At 37.9% G+C, this 23,150-nt stretch overlaps 2 protein-coding genes across 8 annotated transcripts; one reads left to right on the forward strand and one right to left on the reverse strand.

Annotated features, from left to right (window-relative positions):
- Positions 1-1,048: 1,048 nt before the first annotated feature.
- On the reverse strand, positions 1,049-21,423 carry LOC6646964 (RIMS-binding protein 2). Of its 7 annotated transcripts, none has more exons than XM_047009147.1 (18): positions 21,252-21,423; positions 21,087-21,185; positions 20,774-21,028; positions 19,556-19,679; positions 19,064-19,491; positions 16,789-17,317; positions 16,624-16,735; positions 16,418-16,563; positions 16,158-16,358; positions 15,740-15,930; positions 14,998-15,670; positions 14,684-14,931; positions 13,412-13,492; positions 10,653-11,222; positions 9,727-10,065; positions 8,948-9,236; positions 5,703-5,770; positions 1,049-2,389 (listed from the first exon to the last, which is right to left on the reverse strand). In XM_047009147.1, exons 1-18 carry the CDS (start codon positions 21,393-21,395, stop codon positions 1,598-1,600), a joined length of 5,289 nt encoding a protein of 1,762 aa, XP_046865103.1. In that variant the 5' UTR covers positions 21,396-21,423; the 3' UTR covers positions 1,049-1,597. The 7 variants fall into 7 exon arrangements, with proteins under 7 accessions (XP_046865103.1, XP_046865102.1, XP_046865101.1 ...); XM_047009146.1 differs by having other exon boundaries at positions 16,789-17,347; XM_047009145.1 differs by having other exon boundaries at positions 16,789-17,347; positions 19,019-19,491.
- On the forward strand, positions 19,772-20,731 carry LOC111519188. Its single transcript, XM_023178630.2, has one exon. The coding sequence runs from the start codon at positions 19,883-19,885 to the stop codon at positions 20,681-20,683; it is 801 nt and encodes a 266-aa protein (XP_023034398.1). The 5' UTR covers positions 19,772-19,882; the 3' UTR covers positions 20,684-20,731.
- Positions 21,424-23,150: the final 1,727 nt, after the last annotated feature.

Consider the following 23,150-nt stretch of genomic DNA (forward strand, 5'->3'; position numbering starts at 1 on the left):
TGTATGTACATATGTACGACAATTTGTTTCTCGATAAATTTTAATGGAGTTGTCTTCTCTCTTGGTCTTTGGTATTTGCTTTAAATTTCACATGACTTTACGTAACACTGATATACATAGATATTTATCGCATATGCCTATTTAGGGTAAAAGAGTAGATACATATAATGCCATTTGGATAATATTTGTTGTTTGCTTGAAGACTATGGACTATGTCAATTGTTACTGGAATGGAATGGAATGTTGGAATGTTGGAATGGATTGCTGTCGAGTGAGTGTTGTGCGCGGTATCACTTGAAATCGAAATTAGTTATCCAATCTCTCTGTGGTTTCAAACTAAAGTTAGTTAATTCATTTAAGCCCGAATCAAGGTTAAGGTTTAAGTTAAAGATTAATGCGAGAAATTTGTATGTATATATATGTATATGTCTGTATATGTATAGGTATTAGTATATGCGTATATATATGTAAATATGTATCATATTGGTTTATCTTTTGTTTTCCTTTTTTTCTTTATTATTTCTTTTGTTTCTTTTTTTTAATGTGTAATTTTTGCGTATTCTTTTGCTTTGTTTTTCTTTTCTTTCACTTAGTTTTCATTGGTTTGTCTCAGTGTATCCAATTTGTATGTGTGTGTGTATGTGTGTGAGTGTTTTCGCCTTTGTTTTTTGTTATAAATGTAATTTTAATATATTTTAAATATATACATATTATTATATGTATGTTTATACCTTTATTTTTTTTTTGGGTCATTTAGTTTTACTTATGTGGATGTTTTTTGTTTTGTTTTTTGTTTTTTTGGTTTTTGCATTCATTTAGTTATTTTATTTATTCATTCATTTATAAACTGGTCAGCAACAGTAGCAAATTTAACAATGTGCGTTAACAAATAATTGTAAATATATAATGTATGTATGTATACATATATTTTTCATCTTTCCTTTCATTAATAAATATTATCTATGTTTTTCTTGTATATATATGTATGTATGTATGTGTTTATGTTTATGTGTATGTATCTGTGTGTGTGTGTGTTTGAATAGTTTTTTGTTTAAATATAGTAGATAAGTAATGGAGCTTTTTTTGTTGTCTTATTTCAGTGTATATGTGTTATGTTGTTGTCTTTTTTTTTGTTTTCGTGTTGGGCTTCTGATTTGATTTGTATAATTTTACAACAATTTACTTCTTTTTTTTTGGTTTTTTTTTGTTGGGAATCTTCCCCTTTATTTATCCCCACTTAATGATCTCTTTTGTTGTTGCTGATATTGTGTTAAATATTTTTATCAATTTAATTAATAAAAAATATTATCATTATTAGTAACTAGTATTAGTTGCATTTTTATCATTTACATCAGCAACAAGAAAATCAAACACATTCCCATTCTCGACGGGGACTTTTGGGGGACATTTTTAGTTTGCATGTGTGTGTGTGTGTGTGTGTTGTGTTGTGTTGGGCAAGGAGGTTACTTGGTAGTTGATTTTTTTTTTGTTCTTGTTTTGTTAGCTTAGTATTCGTAATCGTAATAGCAATAATCATAATAGTAATAATAAGTCTAATCTACGAATAATATAACAGGACCCTATGGAATGACCGGGGTTATTTGCCAAAGCCGAACCCGAATTTGCCAAAGAGATCTTTGCCTTTTGAGAGTACATCGCCGCCGGGCGCCGCTGCCGCAATACCCTTAAGGCCTCCCAACAGACCGGCGCCCGGCCCCTGTGGCGGTGGCTGAGCTTGCGGTGGCACTTGTTGTTGTTGTTGTTGTTGCTGTTGCATTCCTGGTTGCATACCAGGTTGCATACCAGGTTGCATACCAGGTTGCATACCAGGCTGCATTCCTGGTTGCATTCCCGGTTGCATTCCCGGTTGCATTTGCTGGGCACCAAAGGCATTTGTTTGTTGCTGCGTTGGCTGCACACCACCGGGTGGTTGCATTGGATCCGTTTTGGGTGGTTGTTTCGAACCAAATAGACCACCGGTGGCAGCCGAAGTAGCACCAGAGAGCAGGCTAGTCGCGCCGGAGAAGAGGCCGCCCGTTTGCGCCTGCGTCGTAACTGGCGGCTGCTGTTGTTGCTGTTGACCCATGTTGCCCATGCCCATGTTGCCCATATTGCTCATGCCCATGCCCATTTGGCCACCGCTGCCCATTTGTTGTTGTTGCTGTTGCTGCTGTTGCAGATTCTGTTGCTGCTGTCCAGGTCCCATCATTCCCATTCCCATCTGCTGTCCCGGCTGCTGTTGGCCCATCCCCATGCCCATCATTCCAGGTTGTCCCATTTGTTGTTGTTGTTGCTGCTGTTGCTGACCATACGGTTGCTGCTGTAGCTGTTGCTGTTGCTGCTGTTGCTGCTGCTGCAGTCCAACATTACCAACGCGACCGATCATCCCCTGCAAGTTGCCGGTATTCGAATATACCAAATAGAGCGAGTTAGTCGAATGGTTCGAATCAATCAATTGAATTAATCAAACAAATGGCAAACTAATTATTTAATTAGATAAATTATTTGGGGATTATGTTTTGTTGTTGTTTTTCTGTTGTCTTATTGTTTTTTTTAATTGAACTTTTCTCAAGTGGATATACATATATTCGAAAAATTATTGTATGAGGTAAAAGATTAGTTTAGCGTATTTGGATGGCAAACTAAATCGGTGTTAGTAGTAGTAAGTTGTAGGTATTAGTAGGTATTAGTATTAGTATTAGGACTCGTCCGCGAATTATATATTCTATAATATATTGTTATAGCTGCAGATGGTATTAAGGGTTAGTAATGGCAACTACATATAATTTAACTCAACTACCGAATTGTGATTTGTTGTTAATTGCTCAGAGAGATTGTCTCCTTGCTCTCTATATATGTAAGTGACACTTTGTGCAATTACAAAAGTATTTAAGTTTCCCGCCAGTTTCCATGGAGTTAGAAACCATTCTGTACTCTGTGGATTGTCTGTATCCTCTATAGACTTTTATGGCTGGGATCACAACAAGAGAGAGAAAGGATGAGGGAAGTCGTGGTGGTTGTTTGATAAATGAGGGAAAATTGCCCCTAAAGTATGCAATAGGCAGTCAAAACATGTGTTTTAAACAAACTTTTTCAAAGCTAAACGATTTTTAGTCGATTTTTTAGCCATATGAAGAAGTTCTCTTTGGCATACTTCAAGTCGCAGTTTTCCCCCCAAAAGATTTAGATCTACCATTGGAAGGCAAGCTAATGTCCCGCTTTACCACTAGCATAATATATTTTGATTGGTGAAACAAAATTAATTATGCAGATTACTAGCAACGTTTCGCACAAACTGTTTTTAAATCAAAACCAAAACAAAAACTGATTAACTAGAACAGTGCCTAATGCGCATACAGAAGAAAAAGGGAGGGGAAAAAAAGAAAAATTGGGAAAAACCAACATCACTTTCGCATTGCTCCGTATTTGGAGCATTCTTTGGGATGAACGGACTATAGAAAACTATATATATATATATGTTTGTATGGGCGTATGTATTTACACTATCCTTATGATTACAGAGTATATGAAGTTCGGCACCCTGTTGAAATGTGTCAATGTGTAGAGTGCAAACAATTTCCTTTGAAATGAAATCAAAAGGGTAAAACTTAAAACTATGTATTCGATAATCACTTGATGTTCCCTGTTTTTGTTTTTTTTGGGTTGTTTTATTTTTGGTTTTACGCAAAAGCAAAATGCAAATCTAAAAATCATAACTAATTGTGTGATTAATCAGTGAAAAGTTGTTGAGAAGCAAAACGAAAAACGGGAGTGGGGGGGATAACAACTAAAGGCATATACAGAAGAGAAAACTCTAACTGAAAACCAAATATGATTTCAAACTAAAAAAATTAATTAAAGTTTTACACATACAGTGAATCACATAGAAATTTTACACATTACATCCAATATATATTCCATATATAATAGGTAGTAGGTAGCGATTATTTAATTAGTAGCGTATACGAAACAAAAAATTTTATTTTTATGTATATTTTATGTATATTGATTTTTATATATATATGTATGTATATAATAACAAATCTTTTGTCTGATTCAAGTGTGGAGTATCTTTGGTTAGTAGTTTTCTGATCTATGATCAATTGATCTATCAGTTATATATAAAACTGAACATGTTATTTTTTTATCAGCCAAAGATGACTAAAAAAAAATGGGATAATATGGATTTGTTTAGAGCTTGAATTTTCATTGTGTCACGAGTATTTCTTGTTGATCATTTTTGTGTAAGCAAGTTTTGGAAGTAAGCATAGAATTTGGGTAAGTATATGAAAATCAAAGTAAAACTTAGAGCATGTATCAGTAGTCCTTTATAGGTTCAATTAAAACTGATGCTGAAGGATTACGCCCTATAAAAAAGTGAGTGAAGTTGGCAAACAAATCAAAAACCAAAATGAATTTCAACATAAATTAACGTAAATCAATAAAATTAAGTAACATTGTTATGAATGTGAGTGGTTGATGGTGCTGTGAAGCTATTTTGCTGATGTTTTTCTGTTTAAAAATCTGCATTGATCTGAAACTCTTTTTTTGCAAATGCATCAAATAGGTATATGTACATACAGATACAATCTATACAAAAAATGCACTGCACGAAAATTCTTAAATGATTCAGCTTGCCTTTAATATAATATATATATTACACTATGTATAAGTTTCTGTTATATTGTGCGATTGCTGTACGATCATCAAGTAATTTACACGGACGAGAACTTTTTTGCCTTAGAGATGCTTTTTCTTTGTTTATTTTATGGATGAATGTATGTCTTTTAATGTGTCTTGGTTTTAGTAATGTTAACTACAAGATAATCATGTTGCTGGCTAAACTTATGTAGTATATATATATATATATATATATGTATATACAGAGGTCGATTTGTTGTAAAAGAATGAGAAATGGTATGTCACAATTGTATGTCACAGAAATCACCAAATGCCCAACTACACCTGCCTAAAAGTATGCTATACATATTTCATGTATGCTAAATTGTGTGATTCTGAGTGTGACTGGCCTTGTCTTTGAATATATATGGCATACTTTTGGGGTAGTTCAATTCAGGCGATTAGCGTTTTCTATTACATCCTCGATTTATATATGTTTGTATGTATAGACAGAGTAAGATAGTGAAAGGTATGAATAGAAAAGAAAGTCGGTAACGTGTGTAACACAAGTCTTGCTATATCTGTAACTGATGTCTGATTCTGAAATCTGATGAATGTCGTTTTCATTTATCGTTTTGTCGGGAGTTTGATATAAAGAAAGACAGATTGATAGAAAACGTTAGAAAAAGAGCGAAATAGAGATAGAGAGAGAGAGAGAGAGAAAGAGCGATAGTGAACCGAAAACAAATGAGTGATAGCAGCAGCAATAGTAAGTGGACAGGTGGTAGTAGAGGGGGGTAGGTAATAGGCCGTAAGCAGTTGAAGTTTGTAGTAACAGTTTCTAAGTAAGTGGTAAGAACTAAGTAGTGGCTGTAGCTTTTTTTGTTGGGGTATCAAGTGAACAGTTTTCTTCTTTTTTTTTTTTTTGTTATTTTCTTAACAAATTTCTTTACTTTTTTATGTTGTTTTTTGTTTTAAATTTTTTTTGGAAATTTGTTTGTTTTCTTTTTTTTTGGTTTTTTTCTTTTTTAATTATAAAACAAAAATAATGAAAAAAAAACTAAAAGAGAAAGAGTATTTACCTGCGTTTGGTGATCGGGGGCAGGATGGCCCGTGTTGTCTAACAGTGTAGGGGAAGCAGGGCGAGCATCTATAGCAACGAATATAACATAAAGACTTCACATTTACCACAGCAGACCATTACAAAAATTATTTGAAAGAAGTTGTAGTAGTATAATTTGAAAAAAGATTTGAAACCGAAAAACAAAAAAAATAAAAACCCAAAATCGAAAAATAAATAAGAAATTCCTTAATTTTAAATCAAAAGAAAGTAAAACAAAACATTTTCTTTTTTTTTTCATTAATTTTCAGAGAGAGAGAAGAGAGAGATGGAGATAAGGTGAGAGATAAGGAGATTTTGAGAGTTGAAAGAGTCGTTTTTTTCGAGTCGAAACTGCTGCTTGTTATTGATTGGGGGGAAATCTGGTGGATTGTGGTTTGGATTGATCGCGTTGTTAGTCGTCCAGTATAAGTTTGATATATATTCACTGTAATTCACCGCAGTTCACATTTTGCAAAACCAAAGAAAATTGTTCAAACAAAATGGTAAAACACATTTCAAAAGGACAATTAATCAAACACAAAAAGGAAACAGAGAGAGAGAGGATAATCAAACATCAAGTTCACTTAACTCAATGCGACAGTAGAAAGAAAAAAACAGAAGAAAAAGAGGCGCCAAAAGAAATGGTTTTATTTTTGTTTTTGTATTATTATTATTTATCGGCAAGAGTTGAAAAATTGATAATTGATTTATCGTTCATAGAGAGAAATGTATATTAAAAATATTACCTTTTGCATTTTGGCAAATATGCCAGAGGGTTTTCATTTTATTTACTATTGGGACTTTAATCCTAGAATATTTAGAATTTTTTGTTGCCCATTTGGGTAAGCAATTTTATATTTGCATATGTATTTGTATATATAATTATATGGGACGGCAACTTTATGACTTTTATTTAGGTATATAGATGTATAAAGAGAGATATAGTGAATAATAATAACTTTAAATATGAGAATAGAGTAAATTATCGTAGGTATTATACAATTTGAGAAAATTTACATTTGTTACAAAGAAGTTTTGCTCGCATTTTTGATTGATTGTTTTTTTTGTTATTTGTTTATTATGTGCTTAAAGCTCTTGCTGATTGCTGTTGTTGTTTTTGTTGTTATATTCATTTTCGAACTGAAAATAGTTGATCAAATATTGGAACGAAGCTATATAGCAAACAAACAAGACCAACATTCAAAAACCAGAAGAAAAAAGTATTCAAAAAGGAAAAAAGTTAAAAGAAATAACACAAAAAATATGTAACCTAGCAAAACTTTCATAGATAAATAGTCAAAAGCTAAAAAAAAAATGGAATTATATGTATAAATAGTATTAACTTTATGTTTATATTTTAAAACTTGGTGACTTGAAACTGCCCAAACAAACAGAACAAAAAAAAAACACGTCAGCAGTTGGGAAAAGTTTAGATTTTCTTAAAGGAAATGCTCGCTGTTTATCTTTTTTTTGGTCAAGAAGTGTACAAATTTCCCAGAAGGAATTTTATTTTGGATTTCGTATTGGGCTTAATCATTGGCTCAATCCAATATACTTTGACTTGGGCTTTTTCACTTATTAGATTAGATCATAAATTGTCTACAAATTGGTGAGCAACTAGGCAATTCAAGTGCAGTTGAATTAATTAGTAAGTTAGTTAGTTAGTTTATCTTTTTAATGCAAACACTTTGCTTCGTTTAAAATATAACTAAAAAAAGAAGATATAAAAATAATAATGGAACTAAAGAATTTATAAATTGATATATTGAGTAAGTGTCATGCAAAAGACCATCTAAAAAAAAAAAACAAATGTACACTTCTATGTGGAAAAGTCACGCAAGACAAAGACCAGAGAATATATATAGAGATCAAGAGAAAGAGAGAGAGAGAGACAGAGACAGAGAGAAAGTAAGTGAAAATAGGACAAACCACAATAGAAAAACGAAACTAAAAACGAAAAAGTGGTGAAAAATATATATACAAAATGGAAAATGGAAAATGAAAAAATGTTTGATCTTTCGAAATATGTCTTGATGAAAATTGACTCTCGAATTCTTTTTTGAATGATTTACTGAATGTTAGAATGATGGAATGAAGTAAGACGCTTTCAGCTTTCATAATAATAAATTGTAATTAATAATAATACGAAAATGCATAAATTGTGTGTGTACAACAACAAGAACAACAACTATCTATATATGGTAATCGAGTAAGAACTCTATATTTATATATTTATATATTTTCGAAAATAATAAAAAAAAATATATATTATTTATATACACTTAAGTATGTATATTTTATTTTTGTTTTTGTTATTAAAGAAAAGTCTGAGCGGTGCTGAAATAATGCAATTTGTACATTAACAAAACGATTGGAGGGGTGTGGTAGAGGGGGTTGGAAAAAAGAGAATTCGAAAACAAAAATTTCATTTGGAATTGTAAAACAAAATCAAAAATTGGCGGCGTTCAAAATTAGAATTTTTATTTTTGTTTGTTTGTTTCTTTGTTTTTTTTTCTTTTTCACTTGTAACTGTTTTCTTTTTTCGGTTTTATTTCAATTTGTTTGGTTTTTTGTTGTATTTTCTTTTATATTGCGATAGACAGTAAGACAGAAAAAGAGTTAGAAAGAGTGAGAGAGACAGAGAGAGTGAGAGAAAGAGTTTTTAAAGACAGAGAGGAGTGGGAGAAAGAGTATATAATTTTCTTGTGTCGTCCCGGGGGGAAATTTGTTTGTTCCGTGTTTATCTCTCAATAATGCGGATTGAAAATTTTCCTTTTGTTTCATAACCAAAAAAATGTAAAAACTTGAAAGGGATTTTGAACTGAAAAGTGGAATTGCGGGATAGTTAGTTATAGAATTAGTGATTTTATATATATATCCTGCTTTGTGGAAATTGTTTATGTTGTCTGCAAAAACCTCATTATTATTTTATTTATTGATCTTTTCTTTTGAGAACTGAAGTGATTTCAATTAGGTATATATATATATATTGGTTTTTTTTGTCGTATTTGTTTAAAAACTGAACCAAATCCAAAAAATTTAAATCATATTTAGATAAATGGAATTTCCTTCCAATTAGTTTTATAAGTATATATAATCTTATTGTTCATAATAATTGTATTCACAACTCAAGAGAAATTAAAAGAAACACAAAATGAAAAGTAAATTTGCAATAATCAATAATTTTTTGTTGTGTTTTTATTGATCTTCACAAAGTATACTTACTTTTGCCTTGCGGGCCACGTTGCCCGGCCACACCGGGCATCATGTTGTCCCTTGGTGGCGGCGGTGGTCCCCTCGCTCCGGGTCCCTGACCCCTGCCCCTCTGGCTGAGCCCTCCGCGCCCAGCTCCGCCCGGTCCCATTTGATTGTTGTACTGATCGGGGGCATCGGCTAGGAAATTTGAGGGCACCAAGCCACGGACACCATCCAATTCGCCCATATAGAAACCATCTTCATCCATATCACCATAAACGAGTATGATTTCGCCGGTCTTAAAACACAATTCCACCTGCTGCAATATTAAATAGTTTGGGGAAAAAGAATAAAAGGTTTTAAGGTTAACTAATTATACTTTTTAAGTTATATACATCTGATCTGATCCCCCGTCAATCTACTGTGGAACGAAAATAATTGTAATGGAACCTCATACGTAAGCAAGCTCAGAACAAGAACTAGAATCGAAATTCTACTATGAGATTCTACCTTGAAAGCCTAAAAGGAAGCAGTCGAAGGGGTTTCTTTAGTCTTTTTTCCTATTCTATTCAAATAAAGTTAGTTTTCAATTAGCCAGAAGGAGATTAAGGAATAAAGTGATGCAGCTAGCCTAATCAGGATTTGTCTAACTCACATTTCTGACTTTTGGAGTTACTATATCTTGGCTAAATCCAGGCAATAAACCGCCCAGCAGGCCACCCATAAAACCGCCGCTTCCAGCAGAGCTTTCCCTGCGCTATTGAGTCAAAAAATAAAGATCGGCTATTTTACTCGTCTAATTTACTTACCTCGGCATCCACATTTGGACTCAACTCCTGGGGATCATAGTCGTAGAGGGCTATCATACGTTTCACCGGCATATTCGCATAGATGTCGCCCCAACGATCGCGGCTCACATTACGCATGCTCTGTTGGGGGGCACCTTGTCCTGGCATGATTTGGCCAGTGCCAACGCCCATGCCAACGCCCACACCTCCTGGCGTACCCTGTGGCCCCATCTGTTGCACACCGGTTCCCATTTGAGCTGTAGTGTCCTCCACCTCGGAGACCATGTTGTGGGGCACATAACCGCGACGACCGCGCAGTTCACCCCAATAGAAGCCATCGGCGTCTTTATCACCATAAACCTGAATGCGGGACCACAGAGCATAAAAGTCATAAGAGATTCATTCATGGCATGGGCACAGATCAAGTCAGTGTGAACTATGTATGTATGTTTGTTGTTGTTGTTGTTGTTTGAAAGTGTTTTGAGTGCATAACGCTAACTTATGGTTCTAGTAAGAAGAGTTAACAACGTCTACTTAGTGGTTAGTTATTGAGTATTTGTATGTAAATCATTAGATATTCTTTGGATTGGACTTAGGGTAATAAACGGGGGGGTTGATCTCAACTGATTAGGTGTGAGGATCATGGGGGCATATGGGGGCGAGGCGAGAGGCGAAGGAAAAACATGCACTGATTCAATTCAATTAGTGACAAGCGCAGCCAATTCTTGGCATCAATATCGATCGCATCCAATTGCATCCAATTCAAGAATGAGAGAGAGAGAGAGAGCGAGAGCGAGACAGCGATTGCTTTACCGTATCCCTTGGAATCGGGGGTCGAGTGGTAACATCTTCGCGCGCACGTTGCGAAGGGGCCTATTGAGTTTCTGCAGCTGCAAAGTGTTTTGGTGGTTCTCTGTGTGTGAGGCACAAAAGATCAGCGAGCTTACCTTAATCGTATCACCCTCTTGGAATGGCAGTTCTTCGTCGCAGCCATCGGGATTGGGACTCATTGTGGATGGGTCGTAGTCGAACATGGCCACAAAGTAGCGAGGTTTCTTTTGCGCTCCAGGCATTTGTTGTTGTGGCTGCTGTTGACCAGGCTGTTGGCCCGGCATAAGCTGGCCCTGTTGCATTTGCTGCTGATGCTGTTGTTGTTGTTGTTGTTGCTGTTGTTGCTGCTGGTTGAAAGGAACTCGTGGTCCACCCATTTGACCCTGCATTTGACCAGGCATTTGACCCTGCATTTGACCAGCCATTTGACCCGGCATTTGACCCTGCATTTGACCCGGCATTTGACCCGGCATTTGACCCGGCATCTGACCCTGCATTTGGCCAGGAATCTGTTGACCCTGCATCTGTCCAGGGGCTGGTCCTCGAAAGCGTGGACCTCCTTGCATCTGTCCCTGCACACCATATGGCTGTTGTTGTTGTTGTTGCAGCGGACCCGCAGGTCGCCCTGGCACTGGACCCATGCCACGCTGTTGCTGCTGCCCTGTCGGCGCCCCCGGCTGGTAGCCCTGGACGACCGATGTAAGTACGCGCATAAATTTAAATTAATTTAAATGAATTTAAAATTTTGTTAGCGTTTCTCTTCATATCTTTTTGTTTTTTAGGTTTTTTTTTTTTTGTTTTTTTTTTAGCGAGTACTCTGTTTTTCATTCACATTGTCTTTTTGAGAATATTAAGGAGTTCTTTTAGCAAAATACGAAGGCGTCTATACTATGGTAAGTATATACATATTGGTAAGTAAGTAGTTAAGTAATTAAGTATGTTAGAATGCAGCTGCGTTTAGCGATTTCTATTTTATATAGTAGTAGTTTCTCTTTTAGACAACTAAATTAAAGTTGAATGTCTTGTGATATGTGTGTATGTATGTATGTATGTGTGTGTATATATAGAGATCAAGGCGATTTACAAGCTAGATACATTTAACTGAAAACTAAAATATAGTATGTAGTCTATTTTGGTTGATAGATCAAAGTTCAGGTTTATTGTTAGTAAGAAGCTATGTATGTTTATACAGTGTATTTGGTTAGTTCTTGATTTTGGAGAGGGGAGTGAGGAAATATCAGCGATAACGAGTTGGAAATGAAGAGTTAATGTAAAGATTTTATATATCCCATTTATAGTAAAGGAATTATGATTGGTGTCCTGTTGTTGTGTATGTAATCAAATTGTACATGAATCGGTTAAGCACTATATATTTTTACAAATCGAGTTCGACTAAGGACTTTATTTAGTTCACTCACAAGTAGGCAAGGTACATACATACATATATACAGCCCTAAAACACCAATATCTCAAGCTACTTTTAGTATATTTTAATCCAGCTAAAACGAATCATCTACAGTGATTAAATTCGATGGGTAATGCAAAAATTGTAAATGGAAAACGGGGGACGGAAGGACTCTTGTTTTTCATTTCATTCCCTAGAATCTCTCTATGAAAACTTCATAACTATTATTTCATTCTATACCAAAGACAATTACAGTAGAATCCAGTTATAACGACGCTCAATAGACCGACGATAGTTATATCCGGAAGACGTACTAACCGGAGGCCCTTTCATATAAGTTTGTATTGGGACCAAGCAATCACTCATCGAACTTTAGTCGCTATAACCTGACGGACATTATAAGCGGCGTCGTTATAACCGGATTATACTGTATATTACATTCAAGGGAATCCGAAAATAAGATCAAGTCAAATTATTAGCAACTAAAACGAATTTTGTTTATCTTTTGAGACGAAAGTGTGTAAGAAAAGTTTGATAAATCTCAAATTTCTGCTTAATGCTTTTTAGTCCTTCATGATATTATTATACCAAAGTTTAAGTGCATTAAAAGAGATATACAAGGGAAATTCTGCCAAAATTTCTTTACTTAGTAAAGGTTTTAATTTCACTAAACTTGATACATTGAAAAATATAGATTGAAACTCCGCTCAAGTATTTTATTTGGATATCTCACTCACGATAAGTTACTATAAACAAATATAAGAAGTAGCTAAAAGGGGTAAACTATTCTCCAAGAGTTTTTACAACTTCTACCAAAAAGAGGACTTAATCTAAGCTGATTGATTGATTGCAAAAGGCAAATGGATTACCCAAAATTTAGATTTAAGTATAATCTGACTAATTTTGAGTAAACTCACCACAGAAATGGGAAAAAAGCGTTTACATATTGAATTTCATGGAAACATTTTAAATACTTTCTTCAAAACACACAAGTTTTCGTATATTTAGAGCCGTGAAATAAAAAGTATTTTCAAAAGCATAAAAATCTCTAAGAACAACTAAAACCAAAAGCCAAACGCAATGTATGTTGTTTGTTTTTTTTCAAATTTTTCAGTTACGCTTTCTGTTTTCATTCAAAAATGTTTGAAAAATCAAGCGCAATTTCTAAACTTTTCGGCTATTTAATCAATACATAAGAATATGCAGTATATGTACTTCAGTTAAAATGAAAATAAACGACAAAAAGAAAACAAAAACGAAAAATGCATCAAACACTTAAAGTATTTGTGTGTCTGTTAACTTTTTACGCAAAGTGTTACAAGTTAATCTTATGTTTAAACTAAGTAGTTGATATATAGGTATTTAATTTTTGAGTGAATGTCTGAGTATTTCTTGGTGTGTGTGTGTGTGTGTCATGGTAGTGGTGGTGGGTGTTGGTAATAAGTGAAAGATGTTGTGGGTATAACTTACATTCTGGTTCACTTGATTCTGTGTGGGTTTCGAGAAGAGGCCACCGAGCAGGCCACCTAACAAGCCGGAGCCTCCGTCGGGCTGTATTCAGTTATCGGTATTGGGTATCATATAATGAAAATGAATATGTAACTTGTTTTGTTTAAAATTGTTCGTTGACATTGGCATTTGTTGGTTTCAATCCTTAATCATTGCTTAATTGCTTAATTGTTATTGTTAAATGGCCAAATATATGGCTAAAAATCTAATTTCAAATCTCAAATATAAGTTAATCATCAACAAAGTTTGTAAAATTTAACTTGCTATAATTATTATTATTATTATTGTGTAATATTATTGCGGCTTCAATTCAAGACATGCTACGTATGTAAATAGTATGTAAGTGGGGTATATATATGGTAGGCACTGTATTTGTATACTAAATCAAAATTCAAATTAAATTCAAACAAACCAAAAATAAAACTGGCATATCCATTTTGCATTGAAATTGATAAAAAAAAGTAACTAAATAAAAAGAAAATAACTTACATACATACAAATCATAGAGGGGGGCGGGGGGGTTTTTGGGTTTCGGGTTGGGGGTTTTAGACAGGCCTCAAATTCAATTGCTTTTTTTGGTTCTTATCATTATTAGCTTTCTCTTTCTTTGGTATTTGTGAATTTAGTGCGTTTGTCTAATACATTTTCTCTCAGTGTATGTATATAATGTTGTGAATTGGTTAATTAGCAAACAAAACCGAGAGGAAAAAGAAGGATAGTAGTAGTAATTAGGCAGACCATTTAAATATAACACGAGAGTTGAAAGAGTTAAGAGAGAGATATAGAGAGTATATAAATGTAAGTTAGAGAAAATGTACAAAAGAATCTTTTTTTTGGTTTTTTTTTTTAAGGAATTTGTTGAGTTAGTTAGTATAAAAGAGTTTGGTGATTATGTGTAAGTTGGAAACTGGTGAACTGATCATTGTCTGATGGTGCAAAAGAATTGCGGGAAACGTTTAGGTATGTATTTGTTTTTTATATATGTAAGTACAGGCAGTGGAATCGAAATTGTATTTAATGTAAATGTCTAATGGTTTTTGGCATTCAAACTTGAGAACATGTTATGTATGTATATTGGTTGTATGATGTATGTACATTTGGCTTATTGTACAAACAAATACAATCTTCGATGATGTCACATCGCATCGAAATCAAGAGAAAAACGAGTTCATAGAACATTATTTACAGTGTATTTATGTATATGATGCATTTAAATCACAAGCGGACACTCACCTGATGGCCAGGCTGGCCAGGCTGTTGTCCCGGCTGCTGTCCCGGCTGCATTCCCTGCTGCTGCATCTGATTTGGATCGTATTGCGGATGATGCGGATCCTGTTGGCCCATCATGTGCTGCTGCTGTTGCTGTTGCTGCTGCTGACCGGGAACGGTCATGCCATGTGGACCCTGTGGAAGCTGTGGCCCCACCATTCCCATACCCATTTGATTTGGTCCCCGGCGAGCAACAGCATTGCGCACAGTGTCTGCCGAGGGGAAGAGGGAATTAGATTGGTCAACAACAGAGTGAGAAAAGAGAAAGTCCATCTCACTTGGTATCAAGATGGGCGCACTGTCCGCCGACTGTGAATCTCGAGATTTGGTGCGAATGGTGACGGCTCTCGGATTAAAGACACCCAGCTTGCCAATGTCGATGAGGGCATGGTCGCCAGTGGGGGAATTGATGTCGGTGACCTTTTTACCATCGGCATACACAGCATAGCCGGTTACTGGCCCCGTTGAGGTGGGCCTGTTAACCGGCTGCCATGTCACCAGAATGGTACCATCTTGAGGGCCAGCCTCAAGCTGGATTTCCTGCGGGGGATCGGGCAGGCCTTTGGTCAACGTGCGGAAATCGGCATAGGCTCCAGGCGCCTCCTCCTGACCGGGTCGGCCGGGTGTCTGAGGCGTGTGCTGGCCCACGGCGCGCAGATGTTTGGCCCGTACGGTGACTCGATATTGGGTGCTCGGCGCCAATCCGGTAATGGTGTGCCTATACATGCCCGGCTTGACGGTGCGCACCTCCACATTGTTCACACACACCACGTGCTGGTGGTTGGAATTGGCCGGCAGCCACGAGATGACCGCTGAGGAACACGTTATGTGCGAGGCGCGCACCGCCGAGGGGCCCAAATGTGAGGTGTCGCGCCCAATAATCATGGTGCAAGCGGCATCCCGAGACGTCTGACGATTCTGGGTCACGCTTCGCACACTAATGCGATGCGGCTGCTTATGAAAATGGGAACAGACCATTAGAAATACATAAAGGATGGCTTAAAGGACAAAGCAACTTACCCGCGTGGAGTCGACGCCCTCGATAAGAGCTCGTGTGCGTTCGTTGGCCTTCACCGTAACCTTGAGCACGCCGTCCACATAGACGTGATAGCTTTCAATTAGATTATAGCCCACAGGCTCCGGCGGTGACCAACCAATGAGCACGCTCTTGTTCAGCTGTCGTTCCAGGGTCAAGTGTTTGGGAGCTGGAACTGTTTTAAGGATGAGACAATTCATTTAATATATTTATTGACTAAAAGGATAAGGATTCGGGTTCTGGCAAATACTACTAAGGAGAGAGAGAGACAGAGTGTTATGCTCACATTCGGGCCATGCATTGCAGTGTCACCAAAAACCAAAAACAAAATGTTTAAACATCATGCAAAAACTGCTAGAGTTTGTAAGTGGAGAGGAGAGGAGAGGGGAGGAGAATAGTTACCATTGTCACTGATATCGTCCTGATCGTGCTCCAGATCGGTGTGCGTCTCACTCAAACGTGCCAAATCCTCGTGGGTGTGTGTGAGCAATGGGTTGTGCGGCGGCAAGGAGGGCAATGACGTTGTATCGCACTGCATCGAGCCATCCTCGGCATCGCGCAGTGTCGATAGCACCGCCTGATGGAATTCCAGAAGATCGTCGCCTAAACGAAAAGTTATTAGCCACGCTGAGAATTCTTCTTCCACTTTTTCCCGCACTTACCCACTAAACGTTGTACAAAAGAAGCGGGCACAAGGCCGCGTCGTCCATCCAGAAGCTCGGCATCCAGGTAACCACCTTGAGGTTCACCACTTGTCCATACCAGCAGATAATCACCGGCACACAATGACAACTCCCCTTCAGCCTCCCTGTAGAAAATTTCAATATTTACTAGAGAATTTCATTTGATTTACTTGAGGTGAATTTACTCTGGCGGATCGTAGGGGAAGCGGGCAATGAACACGCAGCATCTTCCCTTTCCCGGTATGTCCAGCATATCCACCTGGGGTTCACTGGCTCCATTTAGTGTATGATTGCGACCTGGAAGACGAGGGATTTCAATTTAAAGTCGCTGTTTCGATGCTATTTCTTACCATCCAAATCCAAGGCACCGAGTGCCAGGCCACTGCGATTGTGCATCATGGAAACGCTTAAGCCGTCGGTGAATTCGTCAAGGCCCCAACTGCTCGGCGGTATTGGGGAGCAGGGTGAACTGCGATTACCATAACGAGCCAAAGGAATATCAATCTCATCCAGCATTTTCATTTTGGTTGCCTGACGCAAGGCGGCCGATGTAAATGGATACGATGCACTCGAGGCGACATCCAGAAATGGTGGACCATAGGAACTGCCCAAAGCTCCCGCTGCACCGCCGCTGAGGCCATACAGCGAGGTAGCTCCAGTGATGCCACCACCGCCACCGCCTGGACCGGCACCCAATCCGAGACCTGTTGCACCTAGCAGCGCGCTGGTATCCAGCATATTGATGTTACCCAGCCCGGGATGGGCCAGGGATGTGCCGGCGGTGCCAGCGGTGCCGCTCAGTCCCAAAGCCGAGTAGCTGGACGAGCCGGCTGGCGGCAAATTATGCGAGTTCAGTGACAGGAGGGGCATGGTTGTGCTCTGTAAATTGTACAGTTGTATTGTTCCGCGCTTCATGTTTCAATTGGATATTCAAATTTCAGGTGCATTTCAATTTGGAATTTCATTTGTATGTGTGTGTTGGTGTGTTGGTGTGTGGTTGTGTGTGTTTGTAGGTATTTTTTTTATACAAATTTACAAGACAAATTGTTGTTGTGGTTGTTGGTGTTGTTGTCGTTGTAGATACACACACACAGATACAGGTTACAAATACAGACATACATATACATTGATATTGATATTGATATTTGATTTTCGCGAACCAATTCGCCAGTTTTAGTCATTAGAGAGAGTCAAAGAGTAAAGTTAGTTAAAGGATATTAGAAAATAGTTTATACACAAACACACATTATTTTGTACAAAAGAAGAAATGGGGGGAGAGAAAGAACGAGAGAGAGAGAGAGAGAGAACAGGAAGAGACAAGAAAGAGCACATAAGACGGAAAAAGAGATCACAGAGAAACAGAATAACACGTTTATTTGGCCGATGCCTCCAATACATCAGAGATATGTTATTTAAATATATATATATATATATAGACGATATATATACGTCATGGCATTCAATTGCGAACATGTTATGAGCTGAATTCTGGTCATGAATTTTGATCTCAGCTAAGAGCTCAAGCCATTTCCAAGCAGTGAATTATATATATACGATAAAGTATGAAGACGACATTATTCATCATTCATCATCATCATCATCATCATCATCAAAATAAGAACATAAAACATAACAATTTGTGAACAATTGAACGATAAGCATGAAGATCAAATGCTCAATATGTAATGTACTTAAGTACACTTTTACATATGTATGTATGCGTGTATGTATGTATGTATGCATATATGTATGTATGTATACATTTTAGTGAAATGAACGTGATCTAAAGAACTAAGTTGGTCTTTGATCTGAGCCAAAGTCAAGGCTAAGTAATAAGTTACACTCATATCCTAACATTTAGTTACTGCAAAGACTACTAAATCGACTACTACATAGCAGACAGATAGCATCTTAAAAATGCTTTCAATATACAAACTACTTAAACAACAGATGAGACCAACTTAGTTTAGAAACCATATCCAATATATGTATATGTATAAGGAACATTTAAACATGCAAACAAGAAGACATCAAGAAAACAACAGCAATGAAATGGACTTATATACCTACGTATACTTGATATGTCTTTAAGAATGTGAAGAAGTTTATAAGCAAATGTGTGGATGTGTGTGTGTTTGTGTGAGTGTGTATGAATGTGTGGGTGTGAGTGATGTAATATTTTCAATAATGAGACTACAACAAAACGCAATTCGCAGGACTAATACTGGCTACATCTGGACTTGGGCATCTTTGTTGAGAATCCCAGAGCTAGAATACCAGGGCCAGAAATAGCGATGATCAATGATCAATACAAAACGAACAAAGGCTAAAGCAAATGATCGCTATGGTTACAATTTGAATTGAATTATCAACATATAATCTAGATTAAATATATAGCAAAAGCCAAGTGAACCACAGATGATGCCATTGCATACGCCAAGCGAGACTGATTGCATCGTTTTGGGTTCGAAAAACGAATCGAATCGGATATATATATGTATGTATATGCTGATATATGCTGAGTTGCAGTTGCAGTTGCTCTTGTTGTTAGTTCATTGCAATTGAAAATAGTTGGTTTACCTGACTTAATGCCGTTGGCATAGCCTTCATCGTGTGAATATTTACCGGCAATGGTGGAATGCCAGTGATTCCACTAGTTCCGCTCAATAATTTCTCAACGGATGTCTGGCCATAGGCGGAGGCGGCAGCAGCCGCATTCAATGATTGTATGGCATGACTGCTTAGACTCGACGATATGCCACTGATTGCATTGGGCACCAGGGCCGATATGGATGTGAGACCACTGCCACTATGGCCATGAATGTGACCGCCATGGCCATGGCCAGCACCGCCGCCTCCGCCGGCTCCTGCAGCGGCGGCCACGCTCTGCGAGCCAACGCTGGTGCCACTGAGACTAGTGCTGGCCCCATTCGGTATGGTGGAAGCTAGCGATTGCGGCAAGCTGGAATAACCAGACGATAGAGCCGAAACGCCGCCACCTGAGGCACCGCCTAGTACGGCTCTTTTATACCGATTCAGTTCTTCTTCGAGTTCTAGAGCAAAGAAATCATAATGATTAAATAGCAGATAGATAGATATCTTTTCGGCTTAACTCACCACTCTTTGATATGGTTCTAAATTCGCTATTTCCCGTGTTCATCATGGAACTGGGTGGCAAGGCGGACATACTAACACTGGCCGAAGTACGCGGCTGTTCCAGTTCGGCCAGCACACGATTATCCTAAAAGAAAATCAAATAGGTTAGTCCATAGTAGGCTAGGCAAGTCGAATATGTTAATCTGTAGTAGGCTAGGCAAATCAAATATGTTATTCGGTAGTAGGTAGTATCGGGTAGATATCATAATATCTGATTCGTGCTCTGTAACCTGTCGAGACCAGAATAAAATTCTCCAAACCAAAATTTATATAAATTCAGCTACAAACATGAAGAGTGGCAAACAAAATATTGGAATAGTCAAGGGACTTCTCGAGCAGGCCAGCTACATAGCCAACAGTCTGAACGAGCTGAATGTCAAAGCATCTGAGCTAATCGCGGAGGGATGGATTATCGATGCTGAAATCCAGAATTCATACAAATTTCGGGAGGATCATTTGGTTAAATATCTGGTCGATCGTGTAGAGGACGATGAGCAAGTGCAGCTGCTACGCATGAATATACAACTTAAGCGCACCGTAGATGAATATCAATTGGGAGTGGAAAAGATAATGGCCAAGTACAAGGAGCACTGCGAGAGCGAAGTGCTAAATGAGAGTTTCAATCTGCGGGAGAAGTATATTAACGATCTGAGTAAAATTGTCGAGACCCAGGATGCACGCATCGCGGAAATGGCCAATCTGATGCTATCGTGTGCCTTTCTGGTGGAGCAAGACAGTGTGGAAAATCAAGAGATTATGCGTCAACTGCTGGCTGACAATGAACAGATGCGTTACCAACTGCAGATTAGCCAAGCTATGAAGCAGTTTGTCCAGGGATCAAAGCCATCAACTGAGAGCGGCACACAGTTTAATGAGAATGATCTTGACGCTAACTCAGAGTCGACTAGTTTTAGCAGTTTGGAGAGTTTTATCACTTGTCTATCGTCAGGCGAATCGGCCTCAACAGACGGCTCGGTTATTAGCCAAATTGAAGTCAATCGCTTTATTGAGCAAGCTCTGTCCGATGTCAAGGTGGAAGCAGTGGCCGAGGATGGCGAGTTGGATGTTGTTGCCGAAGCTAATGTTTGATATTATTCAATTTTGCTTCTTTATTAAACTAACGAAATGAGCATTTAATTCGCTGGAGATTTCTTTTCTTTACTGTTTGTTTGATTTTACCTGCTCAATCTTTGCCATGATGATATCAATCTCCGAGCCTTGGTCCTGGTGACTGATTGTCGGTGCCCATGTGACGGTGGAACTGCTGGCCGAGGTTGGTATGGTTGCGCCGGCAGATGACGCTCCACTGCTCATGGCCATGTTCATATTCATATTCATATTCATGTTGCCAGCTTGGGAGCGTCCAGCCTTGGCCTTGAGAGTAGAAGTCAGTTCGATTTGTAGCTCCTCGCAGCGTACATTCTCCAGCGCAACCTGTGAGAAATATAGATTAGATTAACTCTCCCAATTCCATTCATTTGTAGAGACTCACCTTCTTTTCTAGTTCCCGGGCTCTCGACTGCAGGTTTTCCACCGCCTCGGCATCGGGACGTGCGCTACTGCTAAGATTGCGTATTTGTGCCAGAGTTTCCTACAAAAAAATATTCGCTATTACTTGCTCAGGGGATTGGGGGGGTGAGGGGCGGTCGTCGCTTACCTGATGCGCCCTCTCGATTTCGGTGCGCCGCATTTCAGCATCCCGCAACTGCATACTAAGGGCGTCCAACATGCTATTTGGGGCACTGGCAGCGGCCACGGCAGCGGCCGCCGACTGATGATGATGCATCGACTCGTACGGCATGCTGTGGCTGCCTCTCACTAACTAACGACTGCAAGTAATCAAACAAAGCGACAAAAACTCTTTCAATCTTAATGGGTTTTTAGAAATGATGACTAAGACGATATCCCGCGGTCACTCCAATCAATAAATCGTCTTGGCCGGCTTTTGACCAACTTCTTGTGGATTTTCTGCTTTGTTTTATTTTTATTTATGCTCGCTTTGGTTGTTTAAATTATTGATGTATGTGAAAATGGGTCAGCTGTTTGGCTAGAATAGCAATTTGTGGCACGCATAGCTCAAGTTCCTCAAGTTCGTGAACTTTGAACTATGCGCCTAATCACTGGAGAGTAATTGCAAATACAAATGCTTTAGATCGTTTAGTTTTCATTATTTGTTTACGATGAAAATGATGAAGTGAAAGCGAGTGGGAACATATCTTTGACATTTACGTACGTATATTTAAGAATTCTAGTTGTTTATTGTGAAATATCAAAGGTAAATTTCTTGGAAAATGCAAGTTATCCGCCACGTCCGTTTACCCCAAAAAGTATGCTATGGTTTAGAGAGCAGACGATTCGTAAAATTACTCATACGCCACCCTTAATCATGTGTGAGGCAAAGACGCGCGCCACTGAGTCTAGACGAGACAACAAGACGCTGCAACTGGCAATAAATCAAATGATTAAGCATACAAAATCTTAAATTCCCAATTTCAAATTAACAATAAATAAACGAATTTAAGTGCAGAGGTTTAAGATGAGCCTAAATGAAATTTTAATCCAATAATTAAACATGGTATAAATTGAATTTGAAACGTTTTACACGCAACCATAAATTGTTATTAATACCTCAAAAACGAACGTTCACCATCCACCCACACACCTACCACACACCCACCACACACCTACGCTCACACACACACACATGCCTAGAGATGCACTCACTCCCTGTTTTAACGGAAAACTTGCTTGCTTGTTGAGAGCTGTCAATGTCGATGCTGATGATGTGGAACATTTGCTGCTGGGCTGCCTGACATTTAAAAGCCATGCGAAACGTTTATCCTCTGCTTCGGCTTCTGCTTTGCCCCAAAGCCCCGCCCCATGTGGGCGTTTATGACAGCATCCAAAAGCAAAAAGCGGGTGGGCAGTTTTCTTTGGCATTTACTTTATGTTCATCGTCCAACCAACCATCCATTGCAACCATATCAAAGGCTCCACTTTCTGTCTGTCCACTGGATATTGCGGTTTTGTGTTTTAGTAGCCAAAGCTTTTTCCACTTGCCACTAATGAAGGATAAGTCCCCAGTAATAACCCAACAATCTACATGTATTCACTTGAAAAGATTACTATAAACTTATTCACTTGTTGATAGCATACACTACACATCTCAATTATTTCAACGTACATACATATATGTATACTCACTTGATTTTTGAAATTTATGCTAGTTTAAAACCCCTCGTTAGCCTACACTTGTGTATGTTTATATGCGTGAGTATGCGTCTGCATTACACCTACAACCTAGTTGGAATGCCAATGGCAACATGAATCGAAGCGCAACAACAGCGCAGCAAAGTCTCCACACGGCCACTAGTTGCTGTTATGCAGTATCTCTGTGTATGTGTGTGTGAATGTGCTTATATATATGTATGTATGTATGTGATTAAAGCTGCATATTTAAACTGGTTTTTATTTAGAAAATTGATTAATTAAAATATAATAAATACCAACAAAAAAATGTGTTTACAATTTAAAAACGGTCATTTCAAAATACTTT

The sequence above is a fragment of the Drosophila willistoni genome, chromosome 3R (assembly GCF_018902025.1).
Source record: "Drosophila willistoni isolate 14030-0811.24 chromosome 3R, UCI_dwil_1.1, whole genome shotgun sequence".
NCBI classification, from domain to species: Eukaryota; Metazoa; Arthropoda; class Insecta; order Diptera; family Drosophilidae; genus Drosophila; species Drosophila willistoni.